Source organism: Rhincodon typus, chromosome 29, assembly GCF_021869965.1.
Source record: "Rhincodon typus isolate 14 chromosome 29, sRhiTyp1.1, whole genome shotgun sequence".
Classification (NCBI taxonomy): Eukaryota; Metazoa; Chordata; class Chondrichthyes; order Orectolobiformes; family Rhincodontidae; genus Rhincodon; species Rhincodon typus.
In genome coordinates, this window is record NC_063360.1 from 14734607 (window position 1) to 14752732 (window position 18126).

General features: G+C 38.9%; 1 protein-coding gene and 1 non-coding gene across 2 annotated transcripts in view; one reads left to right on the forward strand and one right to left on the reverse strand.

Moving 5' to 3' along the window:
• The window catches only part of sppl2 (signal peptide peptidase-like 2), a 53917-nt gene extending 37416 nt beyond the window's left edge, over positions 1-16501 (forward strand). The window contains exons 8-14 of the mRNA XM_048613905.1: positions 2134-2208; positions 3839-3901; positions 5729-5828; positions 6289-6366; positions 7598-7758; positions 9460-9519; positions 13269-16501. Of these exons, the coding sequence (XP_048469862.1) occupies positions 2134-2208; positions 3839-3901; positions 5729-5828; positions 6289-6366; positions 7598-7758; positions 9460-9519; positions 13269-13466 (735 nt within the window). The 3' untranslated portion in view covers positions 13467-16501. The remainder of the gene's footprint in view (positions 1-2133; positions 2209-3838; positions 3902-5728; positions 5829-6288; positions 6367-7597; positions 7759-9459; positions 9520-13268) is intronic.
• LOC125486533 lies at positions 12636-12769 on the reverse strand. The gene has a single exon (XR_007265187.1). It is a non-coding gene; the product is annotated as a small nucleolar RNA SNORA44 (small nucleolar RNA).
• Positions 16502-18126: the final 1625 nt, after the last annotated feature.

The following is an 18126-nucleotide window of genomic DNA, read 5'->3' on the forward strand; positions in this document are numbered from 1 at the left end:
AGTGTGGCAATTACTATCTCAAACAAGAAAATCCAACCATTGCCACTTGGTATTCAGTGGCATTACCATTGCTGAATTCTCCACTATCAACATCCTGGGCATTCCCAGTGACCAGTAATCAGAAAATCAATTGGACCAGCCATACAAGTACCCTGGGTACAAGAGCAGGTCAGAGACTGGTTATTCTGTGGTGAGTAACTGACTGCCTCACTTCCCGAAACCTTTCCATCATCTACAAGGCACAATTAGGGTGGAATACTCTCTTGCCCGGATGAATGCAATTCCTAAAACACTCAAAGCTCAATACCATTGAGGATAAGGCAGCTTGCTTGATTGGAAGCCCACAAGAGCAGCAAACACAGGATCACTCTGGCCTGTAAGTTCCCCTCCAAGCTACTCACCATCCTGACTTGGAAGTAGATCGCTGCTTGCTTCATTTGCTGATTTGAAGACTGACACTTGTTTTGTAATAACACTGTGTTCTTGCATCATATGGGCTACAGCGGTTCTAGAATGTAGCTTCCTACTGACTTCTCCAGGGCAATAAAGGATGAGCAATAAATTATGGCCTAATCAGTAACACCTACTTTCCATGAATTTTAAGAAAAAGTCTGAAATCCTTCGTTTCTTTGCATAAATAGTTTTTTTTCCTCGATATATTCTCATTGATAGAACATCCACAGCTCTCATTGGAGAATTCGAAGTGTTTGCAACCTTTTCAGAGAATAAACTTTCTGCACATCAATCCTAAATGACTGACAATTTAATCTGAGACTGTGCCTCCTACTATGTAGATGGTCCAGCCAGGGCATTCTCCTAGCATCCATTCTGTTGAGCTCTTTAAGAATTTTATGTTCAATGAGATCACCTCTTATTCTAAATGTCTTCTGACCTGGGATTCCAGCAGCTTTGATGTTGATTTCTGCAGCGGTGGAGAATGTGGTTCCTGTTTTTACTTCAACCTTGAGCCAGGAAATGAACAAAGATGGACTTTGTCTTAGTTTTATTTTATATATGATTTCTGTTATTGATATAGGTGTTGGAATACGACGACATAAACAATTTTCACTGCATTTTTGTAAAAATACAAGTGACAATAAATTACCTATTTGATTCTGTTTTATTCTATAAACTCTAGCAAGTATGTGATCGATCAATCAATCAACCTAATCTCAGACAATCCCCTCATCCCAGAAATCAGTCCTGTGAGCCTCGAATGAACCTCTGTTGCACTCTGTCTGAGTCATGATATCCTGTTAACATTTGCTTTTGTAATTGCTTGCTATACCTGCATGTTAACCGTTGTGATTCCATATTTGCTATCAGATTTTCAGAAATCGTTCTAAATATCCCGCAAATAAAGTGTGATCAGGATCTGGAACATTTACTTCAGTAATAAAAACAGAAAATGCAGGTAATAATCAGCAGGTCAATCAGAATCCATTGAGAGAGAGATAATATTTCAGGCAGATCTCTCATCGGAAGTTCAATCAGTTTAAGTCTATTAAAAGCCTGTTACATGTTGCAGTAATTTTCACTTACACTACTAGGTGGCGCTAACTGCGAATTCTAGCTAGTGCAGACCTGTTAACATTGAAGGTCAGAGTTCCCATGTATCTAATACCATTGTTTATGCTTGCACACTTTGCCATACCCAACATGGATTGTTGGAATACCTTATCTCTGGCAAGTGTGCACTTATTTTAAATCAATCTGTTGTCACATATGTAAAGAAATGTATAGTAATGACAGTAATGCTTAAAAATTCAGTCTGGGAAGCTGTGGCTTGGAAAGGAGCAGAGACCTGAAATTTAATTAGTAAAGGAAGGATAAGATTATCATCTAATTAAAATTCTGTAACCCGCAATCACTTGGTTCATCACAAAGCTATCCATGTTTCTTTGAATTTGTTGAAAGCAGCTTGATCCATACTGATAGGCTGGACTGACAATGAAGCAGGTTACTGATTAGACACATTAATGTTTTGGTTGGTTTCAATATTAACCATTTATAGATTGTGCTGGTGTTTATATTTAACTTTAATCATAGATTTTTCAGACTTTAATGGTGTTTGCTTTGAACTTTAGTATTAACTGTTTCTGGACTTTAATGGTTCTCTCTTGTTTTATCCAGGCTTGCACATTACTGCTGACAGTTCTGTTTGTCTACGATATATTTTTTGTCTCCATTACACCATTCCTTACACAGGTAAGCTGAAAAATGTGTTGCCTGCAGAACCTTTAATATTTCAGTAGCAAAGGTAAATTACTTTGCAGTTTGTTTTTGAGATTAACTGAGATTTTGCCTTTGCTTCTACATACAAATCTGTATTGATTGAAAGTATGTAGGTCACTATTAGCTAATGGTATTCAGCAACCAAATTTTGGCAGTCACTCGTTCCAACATGATTGGTGCGGTGGATTAAATACTGGCCTCTATCTCTGACTTTTGGGATCTAATCCAGCCTAGGCAAATAGCGAAAAATATTTCTGCTGGCTGTAGGCATCCTGTATGAAATTATTTGCCCAATTAAAGTGGGCAAGAAAGACAAAAGGCGTTATTGGAACAGGAGTAGGCCATTCAGCGCATCGAGCCTGTTTCACCATTCAGTGAGTTGTGGCTCATCTGTAGCCTAACTCCATTTACCAACCTTTGGCCCATTTCTCTTAAAGCCTTCATTTAACAAAAATTTACCTCAAATTTAAAATTAACAACCAATCTAACATCTACTGCTGTTTGTGGAAGAGGGTTACAAACATTTACCACCTGTTGTGTGTAGAAGTGCTTCATAACATCTCTCCTGAATGGTCTGGCCCTAATTCTCAGACTTTGCCTCCTATTTCTAGAATCCTCAACCAGTGGAAATAGTTTATCTTTATCTACCTGTCTTTTAACTGTTAATATCTTGAAGACTTGGATCAGGTCACCTTTAACTTTCTAAATTCTAGAGGAAACAGGCTTAATCTCTCCTCAACTTAACCCAGAAATCCAGGTGTCATTCTTATAAACCTATGTTGTACTTCAAAAAAAGGCCAATATATCCATCCCCATCTGCTCACAGTGCTCTAAATAGGGTCCAAGCAGGGTTTTGTATGGCTGCAGCAAACTTCTGCATCTTTGTTCATCAGTCCCTTAGATACAAAGGCCAGAATTTCGTTACGTTTTGTTTTATTATAGTTTGGACCTGTTTGTGACATTTTAAACATCAATGCACCTGAACCCCCAAGTCTGTTTGGATATCTACTGTATTTAATGTCACACCACCTAGAAAGTACCCCAATCTATCCTTTTTTGGTCCAAAATGAATATGTGACTATTACCAATTATGTTTGCAGCAATTTGTCCTTTGTTATTTGGCAACCAAGCCGTGTCTGCTGTTTTCATTAAAAGAAAGAGCTGAGTAGTTTTCATCCGTTTTTAAACGTGACTCTCAATTCCACATGAGCTCCTTTTAATTCATTTAACTGACAAATAGGAAGAAACATAATTTGGCAGAATGCCAGCACCTTTTGCCCTAACTCTTTTAACTTGTGGGATATGTTTGAATGCTAAGACACCAGTTAAAAGCATCCTACACTTATAAAGAATTTTGTATTGCTTCAAATTTAAAGAAAATGATTAGAAAAAAATGCATAAAAGAAGCAGCTTAACCTTAAGTCATGAACAAGGTAATTTTGGGTGCAGTGGGTGGCTGTGGACTGTTGGGAGTGGAGTGGAGAATATTATTGCCTCACTCTGATTTCTTCACCAAGTTGTTTTCCAAGAGTTCTAAAGGGCACTGAAATAATTTTTGAAGTGAAGCCATATTTCCTAAGAGTGATGAGTTTGTGTGTTTCAGAGCGGGGAGAGTATCATGATGGAGGTTGCTGCTGGTCCTTCTGATTTCTCCACTCAAGAGAAGGTACAGCTGAAAGCATGCTGTCATGTTACTTATTAAAACCAGCAGTGGCCTTTGCAGTGTTTCTATCAACAAATTATTAAAATACTTGAATTTTTTTATTCCATTCCACTCTCTCTTCCTTTTCGTTGTCCTATAAGCTGCTCTGTCATGCCTATTTACAGTTAACTGCTTGACCCATCCCTCCATAACTCTTGCATTTCCCTGTTTTCCTTCCTGATGTATGTCTGTTTTCTTTATTCCTTGCAACTATTTTGCAGTATCTTTGGAATGTTATGCAAGTGTAAGTTTTCAAAGTTTTATGAGAGCAGGAGATCATGCACTTGGGATTCTCCTGCTTGATCTTTTTAACCACTTGACTCCTGTATTTTGCTACCTTAATCTTTATTTTATGGCTTAATTATTAAATCCATAGCACTCAATCTGGTTTAGAAAATACACTCCTGTTTGAGCAGGACTCTGAAGCTTGAAGCAGAACTGAGTTTTCAACTGCAATGAACAGCAATTCTGTTGGCTAGGCTCTTCTCCTGCCGTGTTCCAAACAGACTTTGAAGGCATTCCTGGGCTATTCTAGAAATTCTGCCAAATACGGTAAATAGGCTGGTCAGTCTCCTTGACAGATCCAGGTGCCATTCCCCTTGAATGTGAGATCCAACCAAGAAAGAGCTGATTGGAATAGATTTCCTTTTGATTCTAGGCCTACATGAAAGGGTAAAAAGAGGAGCGAGAAGATTAACTTGGCGCATTCAGTCATTGAGGCCTTTTTATTTTCCTGTTAATGGAAGGATGTGAACCAGATGTTTCCAGTGTTATTACCTCCATTTCTCTGCTAGAGGTTTGGACACCTGATTCTAATACAACAATGAGATCTCATTCCCAGAATTTAGGATGGGGATATAGACAGAGACTGAAACAGGAGGAGTTAACAGTTTCATCTCAGGAAGTTCTGGTACTTCTATCTTTGAATCTTTTGAATCTTGAATTTTCCCTACAGTTTTACCTTGGGCTCCATCTTCTGACTCCTCATTTGAGTTTGGTTTTATGGTTGGTACCTTTTAGGTACCCACCTATATCATCATTATTTATTTGTAAACGTGGAAATGAACATTGGCAAAATGGCCTGATTGCACCAGTTATCAAAGCTCCGTTTAGTCCTATTCTTATTCACCATCCACATGGACACGTTCAAAATTAGGTCATTTAGTACAACTATGGTCGTGTGGCATATCTCCAAAAGGCTGACATCAATAGCAGACCTGGAAAGAGAAGGTAACTGCAGAGGCATTGATCAAATGAGACCTTCCTGGTCTGAGTGGCTCAGCTATTGCTGTGCTGGTGGCTAAGCATATTTTACCTTGAAATTCTGTGTTCAGATGGAGTAAACTAGCTAATTTCAAAAGATTTTTACCGTTTATTAGCTATGAGTCTGTTAGGATCTTGTGCTGCTTATTTAATGCTTACCAACCAATTATCTATTTCTCAAGAGTATTTGCTGTAGAGCAGATTTTTTGATAGGTTTGTTGATGCTTTGTCGGAATGGCAAGCTAAAAGGCTCATTATGTTCATCATTGGGATATTGATGTTTAGCAGTATTCTTCTACAACCATTTAGATTCATTCTAAATCTGTCCAAGTCAGGTACTAATAGGTATAATTGTGTTATCATGTTTCACTACTGTGATGAAATAAATGAACTTGACACCTTAAAGTGCAATCAACTGTTAGAGTCTGGTTATGTGGAAAACAGATTCAAAGTAAATCAAACTCTTCTCTCTGATATAATCAAATTAAACCATTTGCATTCCGGGTGAGATTTTTCTTTTGTTCTTAGCTTCCGATGGTGCTAAAAGTGCCCCGCTTGAATTCGTCACCTCTGGCACTGTGTGACAGGCCATTCTCCCTCCTTGGCTTTGGTGATGTCTTAATACCAGGTAAACAAATTTTCAGGATATTCACCTGCTTTAGGCCTTTACCCTAAAACTAGATGTATTCAAATATTCGGTTAATCAAATACAAGAAACTATTGAATTATTTAAGAATTTTGAATTTGTTGCAAGGTAGTTTTCCTTTGCAATAGAGCTACTGACCGTTATGTATTTTCCTGGCCGCATGCAGAATCAACATAGTTCTTTGTAGGACTTTGGTCTTAAATAGCAAAAAGATGCTGGCCCCAGTGGGAGGCCAACACCGAGCAGCCCCCACATTTGTATATGCTTATCAGTCTGTACTGAATTGAAAGACACGTCGTTTTCCAAATAGTTGAGGATAAGACCATTCTGTAGGGCCTTCATTCCTGAAATTCTCTTAGATCATTGTTGTAAATTGCAATTTCGTTTTCTCCTTCTATCCAAAAATGTAAGTAATAGCTTCCTTTTTTGGTCTTCCTTTCAGGAATGTTGGTGGCCTATTGCCACAGGTTTGACATTCAGGCACAGACCTCACGAATTTATTTTGTGGCTTGCACAATTGGTAAGTGCCGACATTTTCTTCATTGCACTAAGACCCTTTGTAGAGCAGGAACTTCAGCATATATTTTTATCGTGTGTGTGTGTATTTTATATATCTACTACACACCTTTAAGATAAAAAGTATTGGTTGCAGGGAATACAAAGAATTGGCTGGAAAGGGAATGAGACTATTTTTGGTCAATCTTTCATAGAATTGATGCAGGTATGATGAGCTGAATGAATCCTGCAGCACAGGCAGCCAATGATTCAAGGTGCACTGTTACTGTCAATTCATAATGATTGTACCTTCAGCTGGAATTGGCTAATTTTGCATCATAGAAGATTCTTTCAGCTGTAACAGTTAGAGTTGCACAGTTGAGCAGTACAATAAAATGTAAAATCCAACTGAATAACAAGGATTTTGAAACAGAATAATACACACACCATATGTAATGTACAGAAATATTTTAATCTTGATTAACATAATAAATAATTAGGTAGAAAATTGTAACATTTTCCTTTAATGTTGAATATATGGAATACATGTGAAAAATATCAATAACTTGACCTCCATGACTATACTAACCAGTAGAGGGAAAACCAACCCAAGAATGCATAAAATGCTGAAATTAATGGCATAACCATTAACACTAGAAAGACACATGGTAGGTTAATGTTTCAAGTACAAACTCTGTCAAAACAGTCAAGAGTTTGAGAAGACCCTTTATATCTGATCAAACCTCAGGAAGGGGACATGTAAAAGGTAATTAAGACTTTGTACCTATTAATTACTAGTGTAAGAGGCAGTTAATGGATTTAATTGCCTATAATAATGGCTTTTAAGTTGTAGAGCCTGAAAAGCTTGAAAATTATTAGATCATTCATGACCTTATTGAGTGGTACAGCAGACTCAATGGGCTGAATGGCTTACTTCTGCTCATATGTCTTGTAGTAAAACTTCGGGAAGACCAAATTGATGAATCTGTCTTGCTTCCAAAATGGAAAGGTAAACAGTAGAATGGGAATATCCAAAGGAAGGTTAAAGCTAGGACCTGAATTTGTTAAGTTAATATTCACAGAAACGTATATAAAGTCCCGGAGGGAAATGAGGCAGACTCTAGTTGAGTGTAATGAAATATTAAATGCATTCACTTAAAAGAGTACTGGACAGTGAGAGATTTTCAAGTTTCTACACCTACCTTTCATGTTTATGCAAATGATTGTTGTAAATTGAAGTTTTTTCTCCTCCACAGCTTATGGCATTGGACTTCTCATTACCTTTCTTGCCCTGGCACTGATGCAGACAGGCCAACCAGCCCTCCTTTACCTGGTCCCGTGCACTCTGATCACTAGCATCTGTGTGGCTTGCTGGCGCAAGGAGGTGACAATGTTCTGGAATGGAAGTGGATTTGCGGTGAATACCAGTTTGATATGAGTGAATAGAAGATGTTTATTTTTCAAAATAATAACAATAAAGTTAAGTAAATTTGCAGTTCTTCCAACATACTGGTCTATCTTGAGACTGGTATGAACAGGTTTAACCATGTTATCTTGGGATCTCCTGAAACTTTGATGTAACCCTAAAAAATTCTATTTATGATTAAGCATCACATGTTAAAGTGTCAGTCTAATTCAGTATCTGATTGACACTTTGAAGTAGGAAAGACTACGATATTTATTAGAAACTGGGTTTTGATAACTTGCTATGTTGTTGTTCATTTTAGGCCAATTGAGCCAAAGAATCTGAGTGTTGGGAGTGGTAATTTGTTTTACTTTTGTCTCCCACTGTTAGCATCAAGTCCTCCCCAGTAAAGTATAATGTGGATCAGATACAGAACAAAAATAACCCTTTATACAACTCTACTAAGCTCATAAGTCAAATATAGCACTAGATTGTAAAATGTCCGTGTCCCAGTCTTTAATCTCTAAAAAAACATAGTTCACAATACCAGTGAGCTTTTCAATTATTAACGTTAGATGGTTATTGGTTGAGCAGACTTTTATTGTAGTTTATTGCTTGGTTTGCTTTATAAATGTCACATTAATTTTTATCTGTTTGCTTTCTTTAAAATACAAATCTAAACTGGGTGTAAAATGTCACACCTTTCAAGTCCGCATGACAGCCTTGGGTGGATTTCTGATGTCTTGCTCAAGCACTGAGCTTGTTTTACTACCAGAATCTCTCCCTAGGCATTCACGTTCCTCTCTCACTCCAGCTGTTCCACAAAGCTAAAGTCATATTGGTGTTCATCGCTAGTATCAAGCAATAGAATGTGGATTTGGACAGTTGCATAGTATTAACTGGTTGGATTACCATCTGTGCATATTTGGGGATTCTTCAAAGTTTAAATCTGCCAACCTGCATTTAAAAATATTGGGCTACCTTTGTTGTATGTATCCCAGAAGGGAATTTGTATGCATTCCATATTGTTCAAGCACGAACTTCACAGATGATTGTGGACTTCTAAATTGTTTGGCTTGATGATTCTTAAAAATGATGAATGTTTTTGTATGTGATACATGTTTGTTTATCAGAAAAAAAACTACTCTCTGTGCCTGAGGTTTCATTGTTCACTTTCAAGTGATCTATAATTTGTGTTCAAAAGCTTTTAGCATGTCCCATTTCCAAATTTCTGTCCTTGAGTACAGTCACCATGTGTCCGCTCATTTCACAGAATGTGGATCCTGCTTGTTTACAGCCTGGGGCCAGCTGAACTGTAAAAGCTATCCTAATTGTCCATTTATTGTAAGTGATACTTGACAGTAAGTCTGTTGGTCCTTGTCTCCTGCGCTTTTAAATTGCAGACCCAAAACAGGCCCTGGAGGTTATGCTGTTTTTTTTAGAAAAGGACAGTAGGTCAATAGACTTGTAAATGTTTTTTGATTCGAAAATTGAGAGGGCTATAAACTGGGAGATAGAGAATTTTGATGATAGTCTCTGGCTTTGTGCAGTTTCGAAGACTGTAGTAGCCTGGAGGGGGAGCCTGCCTGCTGTTCGTCTCAGGCTCCATTACTGTTAAGGTACTTTATGATATTTGGTGAGAAGGAAAGGGAGGTTTTTTTGAAAATGCATGTAATGTTAAAATTATTATCTCTTTTTTAAACCAAATTTCAGACCAGTTCACAAGATGTTGCCTTGTGTGTTGCTTCACTGCCTCCACCTACATCCAAACCGGTAAGTCTGTCGGAAGTCACTTTGGCTAAAAGAATTTTCAACAATTCACCAAAAATTGTATGAAGTTAATGTATTGCTGGAATATACTTTGAGTGAAAACGATGTATGAAATATCGCTTCTGCTAGTATTCCATAAATTGGTGTTGGCTTATATAAAGTGAAAACCAAGAACTCTGGATGCTGGAAATCTGCAATAAAAATAGTAAGTGCTAGAGAAACTGAGCAGGTTCGGCAGTGTCTGTGGAGAGAAAAATATTTAATGCATCAGATCAATTTTGGAACTAATGGGGTGGGAAAAGTGAAGATTTTTATGTTGTAAAATTTGGAGGAGGAGGTGAAGTGAGTGGAACAGATGGTAAAGGTGCCCCAGAGATCATCCTGGTAACAGCCACCTGATGTTCAGTAATGGAGTGATGATCTAGGAGGTGATTGAAGAAGTGCCTGAGAATTGGCTTCCAGCCTCTACATGGTAGAGGTGCCACACCAGATGGCAGTGGCACCACCATTGTCAGTAAAGTCCGGGTTAGACCTGAAAGGACAGAGTGCAACAAGTTCAGAAGAAGACAGGTCAATGTGCGTGAGGGGAACAGAGAAATTAAGGTGGCCAATGTCACATCAACAGCTTTGCAGGCTACCTGCTCCCTATCCTCAAGAAAAACCCATACATTGAGTCATACAGCACGAAAACAGACCCTTCTTTCCAACCAGTCCATGCCGACCATAATCCCAAACTAAACTAGTCCCACCTGCCTTCACTTGGCCTATATCCTTCCAAATATTTTTGTTCATGTACTTATCCCAATGTCTTTTAAACGTAACAATATCCACATCCACCACTTCCTTTGGAAGTTCATTCCACAAGTGACCCACCCTCTGTGTAAAAAAAAAAAGTTGCCTCTCGGGCGAGAAATCTTTCTCCTCTCACCTTAAAAATATGCCCCCCCAGTCTTGAAATCCCCAACCCTAGGGAAAAGATACCTGCCATTCACCTTATCTGTGCCCCTCATGATGTTATCAACCTCTATAAGGTCACCCCTCAACCTTCTGCGCTCCAATGAAAAAAGCCCCAGCCTATTTTTATAACTGAAACTCTCCATTCCTGGCAACATCTTGGTAAATCTTTTCTGAACCCTCTCTAGCTTAAAAATGTTCTTCCCATACAGGGCACCTGGAACTGCACACAGTACTCCAGAAGAGGCCTCACCAACATCCTGTACAACCTCAACATGATGTCCTAACTCCTATACTCAAAGGTCTGAGCAATGAAGGCAGGTGTGCTAAATGCCTTCTTAACTACCCTGTCTATATGTGATGCAAGCTTCAAAGAATTATGTACATGAACCCCTTGGTGTCTGTTCTACAGCACTACCCCGGCACCTACCATTAATTGAATAAGCCCTACCTTTGCTTGTTTACCAAAATGCAATACTTTGCATTTATCCAAATTAAACTCCATCTGCCACTTCTCAGCCCATCGACCCAATTGATCAAGATCTCTTTATAATCTTAGATATCCTTCTTCACTGTCCACTATACCACCAATTTTTGATGTCATCCGCAAACTTATGAACCATGCCTTCTATGTTCTCATCTAAATTATTTATATAAAACAAAAGTGGACTCAGCACTGATCCCTGTGGAACACTGTTGGTAACAGGCCTCCACCACCCCGCTCTGTCTCCTACCCTTAAGCCAATTTTGTATCCATTTGGCAAGCTCACCCTGAATCTCATGTGATCTAACTTTACTAATTAGTCTACCTGCGGAGCCTTGACAAAGGCTTTACCAAAGTTCAAATAAACAATGTTTACCGCTGTGCCCTCATCAATCAAATTTGTGAGGCTCAATTTCTCTCGCACAGAACCATGCTGAGTATCCCTAATCATTCCTTGCCTCTCCAGGTGCTTGCTATTTCAATACATCATGTCACTCTCATGCTAACATTTCAGTCCGAGGCCTACTACAATGTTCCAGTGAAGCCCCTGGAGGGACAACACCTCATTTCTACTTAGTCGCTTTACAGCTTTCAGGACTCAACATTAAGTTCAATAAGTTCAAACCATGAACTCTGCCCTCCATTTTGAGTATCCTTCTGTTCTGAACACCCCTCACCACCTCTCACTACCTATCTCTTCTTTGCTTTCAATATGGTTGATCTATCTTCTGCCATTAACAACTGACCTTCCTCTATATCTCCTTTCTACTACTTTTAGCATTCTATTTGCATTTGCTCTCAGGATTCTTTATCATGTGTTGCACTTGCTCCTATTTCACTCATTTTCACAGCATACAACTCCTCTTCCTCCCTGCTGTCCTGCCATGCCCTCCCCTCCCACCACCATTTTCCCCGCATACATCGTGCAAACTGCTTCTTTACCGTCGGCAGTGTTGTAGAAACGGCCTGCCCCATGTTAATGGAATTGGTGTATGTAGTGTAAATATGGGTAGCTGGCACAAGAACACATAATCTGAGCAATTTTAGAATTCTAGAATCCCTAGTGTGGAAGCAGACCATTTGGCCCATTGAGACCACACCAAACCCCTGAAGAGCACCCCACCCAAACCCACTACTCCATTCCATCCCTGCAATGCTGCATTTTCCATGGCTTATCCACCCAGCCTGCTCATCACCAGATGGGCAATTTAGCACAGCCAATCCACCCAACCAACACATCTTTGGACTGTGGTAAGAAATATGAGCACCCAGCAGAAACGCATGCAGACATGGAGAGAATGTGCAAACCCAAAAGTCACCCAAGGGTGGAATCAAACCTGGGTCCCTGGCACTGAGGTAGCAATGCTAATCACTGAGCCATTGTACCATCCAAGGTTTTGATTATGTCTTACTGCAACGATGTTGTATATGCAGAATGCCTAAAATGCTATTGAATCCAACAAGCTCACAAGCAAATCAGTCAAATCATTAAACCTACCTTCAGGTACCCACCATCCCCCATAACAGGAAGGCAGAAATCAGAGGGACTCTGCAAAGAAATGTAAAATTTACTCAATTATACACCTTGATCTAAAAAATTGAATGCTTAAGACATATGTAGACAGCCATATTTTATTCAGCCATGCCTAACAGTGACACCCACTGAAGATTCACCGCATCGAGCTGTAGGAGAGTCGAGTGACAGTCAGAGGAAATACAGGACCAGTGCTGTCAAAGTCTGTCCAATTTTCTTGCATGTTGTTGGAGAATCCGCAGTTACCAACTGTGAAGCTGCAGCTCTCGGTTTCCATGCATAATTTGTTTGACCTGGAGGTATTGTAGGTCAGTGGCCACAGTGAATGTGGTGCAAGTTAATACACTGGCAGATAAGTTTTGGATGACCTTCAAGTAGATGCGGTAGAAAAATGCCAGTCAATAGTACAGAAGTGGAAATTTGTATCTTAGAAGTGGCGCTGATGAAGTACATTTATTACTGAACTGTGGTCACTGTTGTCATGCATGAGCCAGTTGTAGTGCCCCATTAAACTACTGACCTAGAATACATCAGCCAGTTTGGCATAGATTGAGGCCTGGTACCTAATACCTTCTAGCCTGTGCAACTTAAAACTATAAGATACAATGTATTTATCCCCTGAGCAATTGAAGAGATTAAATTAATTCACATAATTCTGGTTTGCAGTGGCTGCAGTGTCTGCATTGTGTAGAGTCATCCATACTTGTGCATCTGAGTACAGTTAGTTCACTTACAATGGTATCACACTGACCATTATTTTGATTTGTTTGAATGTTGCAGGAAGAGCTCTCCTCACAGCAGGTATCTTTGGCTTCTGACAGCTGTGCAGAGCCTTGTGACAAGTCCACCCTGACGACTCCCCATCACGAGAAGGAAACCCTGACCAATCCACCAGCAGAATTCACAGGATCAACCAATGAAAATGAAGCTAAATCCAGTGAGAACTTTCTGCCAAAAGACAGGACCAGCCAGTCGTAATGCTGATTATTTACTTGTGTACAATTTTTAAATATGCTCATCGGTGGGTTTACATAAAACTGAATAGCTCTTTATTGCACGTGTTAATTGAATCACATAGTGGGAGGCCAGTTGAGTACGTTTTTTAACCTACTGAACAACTCCCAAACTCTCCAGGCCAAGTTTGCAGTGACCTCCTTCCCCAAACTGTCGTCCGTCCCACACCAGCAGGGTGAAGTATCCCAACTCTAATTTAAACCCAAACTACAATGGCCAACTGTATGGTGACCAGCCTTTCTCTCATTTATCAAACTATTTGCACTTTCTTGTCATAAGTGCCAGCTATAGAATAAACTCCGTCAAACTTCCCTTGATGTCAAACTATCAGTCTGTATCATGAAATAAACATTTTCACTTTAGGATGATTTTGTTGGAAAGAATTTGTAACATATCTCATTCCAAGAACTTTTGGGTATTATCGGTTCAATTAGTGATACGCAGGTTTGAGAGTCATTGCACAAATGTAGACGTACTAACTAACTTTATCCTTTGTTATAAATGACAGAATGCTTAACTCTGAGGAGTCCTTAAAGTGTTAAACAAGACTCCACAAATAATGTTCTCAACATCTCAGTGAGGAGATGCCGGTGGCCATCACTGCATCATTAATTGACGGATTAAATGTTCAGAATTTGGTAATTGGTGATGTAATCTTTTAGATATCATCTACACAAAGAATATGTCAGTGTTTTGGGTTTCTCATGACAGAAGCCATATATCTAAAAATCATGTTTATGGCACAGACATGGGACCAGAATGCTGTTTAGTCCATCAAATTGAGTCCAGAATGCATAAACAGCATTGAGGTAGAACAAAACACAAGTTTAGAACTTGGTAGACTAAGTTGCCATTACTACATGACCTGTTAACAAGCATTTATTTAAAATCTTGACCATTTCCTTCCTTTCCCAAAATGTGACTACACTGGGCAATTATCTTGCAGTTGCCAGCCATCCTTATGTTTCTTATTTGAATGCCCATTTCTCGAGTTCATTCATTCAGTTGTGTTCTGCCTGAAGACAAGTCTTTGGCTTGTTATTGACTAATGCTTCATCTTCGGCCATTTATCTTTCCAATTCTTGTCAGGGATGCTTTGCCATTTCCTTGCACTCTCATGGTAGGGTGAGAATGCAAGACCCAAATCCACCACAGCGAGAATAGAAATTGAACCCACACAATTAGTTTCACTATGGATCATGTGCTATCCATGTAAGCTGACTGGCTCCTGACTTCAGTCGTGACTGTATCTGACATCTAACCTGGAGGCATTGATGCGAATCCGAGCTTCAGCAATTGTAGGAACAGTTGAAATGAGTTACTATGTCTCATGTTTGTTAAATTAATTCAACACTCAGGTTGCAATATTTATGCTGTTTCACATGTTGGTTAAGAAACTGACACTGCCTCTGTAAGAAACAGAAACTGCCTCTGTGCTTACACACCTCGATAGCTCAGCAAATGTGTCTGTTAATCTCTTCTTGAATGCCAGCCTCACTTGCTATAAAAGCACAAATGAGTAACAGTTTTGGCTCAATGCTTAAAAAGACTGATTCTTCTCAGCAATCTGACATGGAGCACCTTGCGCTTAATTTTAATAAATTAAGCCAGAATTGTAAACCTTGTCACAACATCCTTGTCTACAGAATTGTAAACCTTGTGGTGGCCAACTTACTGCACGGTTGGAGTAAGTGCTGAACGAATGATTGGACTCGAGCATGAACTCTGAAAATCCTACCCCAAATTAAAAATTACATGGATTCCTTTGAAATGTTATGATCATTAGTATTTTCAACTTCTGCATGTAAGTATCTTTCCTATGAACACAGTTTTTGAAGCAGCTAACATTTCTTCAATTTTGTAAAAAGCCTTTATTTGATTTTGATAAACAGTCTGATCTTCAACAAAAGCAAGAACTTGTATTGCAGATGAATGGCTCAATCTAAGTTTAACGTCAATACACTGGAATTAATTTATTGCCCTGTTTTAGTGAAAGTATTACAGTGATACATTTTCAACTTCACCTCCCTCCCAAATATTTTTCTGTTTTACCTGAAAATGCTGACTGCCACAAAGTTATGGATTCCCCATATGGTAACCCCTTTCAGGTGGCTATTCAAATGTGTGCCGCACTGTGACTGGTGCCAGTTGACTGGCGATATCAGGGCAAAATTTGACCTTGTGCTTTGAATACACACTTTCCTTCAGGGACAGCCTGGATATTGTTTGCGTGGGACCCCTGTCTGATCTTGTCTTACGTTATGCAATTGAGCGTACAGGTAGTCCTCGGCGTTCTTGAGTCCATTCGCAAGTCGATTTGCACGCAAGTGGGGGCACATGCAGGACAATATAAAATAGCCATTTGTAAGTTGAGGAAATGTTCATATGTTGGATCTTTAAAATTACACCGCTGTATGGCATCGTTTTTGTAATGTATGAGTGTTAATAATTCAGATGTTGTAAATCAGGGAGCTCCTATATGTTGATCTTGCACCTCTGCTGGTATCAGACTTAATTCAACACTGGCATGTCTTAGCTTCTTAATACCCTATGACTACCCAAGCTTCCCCATTAAAAAGAACATACAGCTATTGTTGGATCACCAGTAGAAACTTTTAAAAGAATGCTTGGAACTTTGAGTTGTTTAAAAAAGCAACTTCTAAAAAGAATAAGCATGTTTAATTGTGCTTCTGAAATGTACCTTTTTATTAGCAGAAAGCATATCCAATGTAGTTGGATGAGATTTCACAATATTTGGGTTCTGATCGAGGTGAATTTAATGGGCTTTTTCCCAACTTAGACTATCTAAGTATAGTTTTATTTCCAGTCTTTGTTATCACTCAAATAGGCAATTGGGAATTACAGCAAACTTTGTTTTACCCGGCACTTTGTTAACTGACACTCTTGGTAAACTTGCTAAGATTGTGTACCTCAGATACCGCGATATCCGAGTATTTGTGTTGTAAATAAAGGATAACAATGATGTGTATAATCCACCACATAATGTTTCTATTATTTACTGTATGTTTTTACATTGATTTTACAAGGTGTGTTTTACACAGTTTTTTTGAGGGTTGTTAATGCTTCGCATAGTCAGAGTTTACTGTGATTTTGCGTACCTCCTTCATTATCTGGAATATTTGATCAACAGGTACACTGGTCCCATAGGTGCCAGTTAATAAAAAGTTTGCTGTATAATGAACAGTCTTAACCCAATGTGGAAGTGTTAGCTTTGGTTGCTGATTGCAAATCTTCTTTTCTGTTCCACTGAAATGAAGCTAGTGAATGTGCAGTAACAGTTGGTACCGACATAGAACATAGAACATTACAGTGCAGTACAGGCCCTTCGGCCCTCGATGTTGCACCGACCTGTGAAACCAATCTGAAGCCCATCTAACCTAAACTATTCCATTATCATCTATATGTTTATCCAATGACCATTTAAATGCCCTTAAAGTGGGCGAGTCTACTATTTTTGCAGGCAGGGCATTCCACGCCCTTACTACTCTCTGAGTAGAATTGCATAGGATATTCAGCTCAGTAGCAAACCATTTGGCCCAATCAGTCCATACCAATGTTTATGCTTTGCTTGAGACTCCTAGTGTCTTTCCTTATCTAACTATCAGCACAACTCTATTCCCTTTTCTCTCAAAGTTTTATCCAGCCTTACCTTAAATGCATTGATACTGTTGACCACTCCCTGCAATAGAGAGTTCCCCATTCCCACTATTCAAGATTTGTTTTCAGAATTCCTTATTTAATTTCTTGATAACAACCTTGTATTGTGGTCCCTAACTTTGATCTTCTAACTTTTGAGCAATCAAAAACTAATAATTTTCAAAACTGCCAGCGGGATATCCCTGCCTTTTCTTTTCAACAGAATAGTGACACACTTATTCAATCTATCTTGATAGGCACACTTCAAATTTCTGGTGTCATCTTTTTAAGTCTTTTTAGCACTGTCTCCAATACCTCTACGATGTATTTTTTATTATACAGTGATCAGAATTGTATGAAGGACTCCTCCTGGTGTGGTCTGACCAAGGTTCAATTCAAGTTTAGCATAATTTTATTTTTCAATTCTATCTCTGTAGAAATACTCTCATGCTTTCCGTACAAGTAAAGTGAGATCTAGCTTTAAAGGCCAAGATATTATCTTAGAACTTGTTTGTTTGCAGTGCAATTACTTTCAAACTTCATGGGGTAGTGTTGTAGATGAGTACAACATATGACTAGAGACTTTTCAGTTGGGGCTAATCACTTTGAACAATTCAATTTTACAATTTTCCTGCAACTACCGCAGTGTGATTTATCATGTAAAAATTGGCTGTCTGTGATGACCACATGCCTTCAGTGAATAAGAATAACCTCAGCTGTTTCAATTTTACATACTTCTTTCGTTGAAAGATGTGGGGTTTTCTTCTTGACTGCTGTCTTTTTGACAGTCATTTCTCAATATTTTTGGAAAAGATGATATGCCGGTAGTTTTCAAATAAAATACAAATCCTATTAATCTTGGTTCTGGACCACACCCCATAAATTCCCAATCTTGGTTAGAATAATCTTAAACAGCTGAGGGAGGCTATTCAGCCTATTATGTCAGCTTTGTGAAAGAACTGGCCAA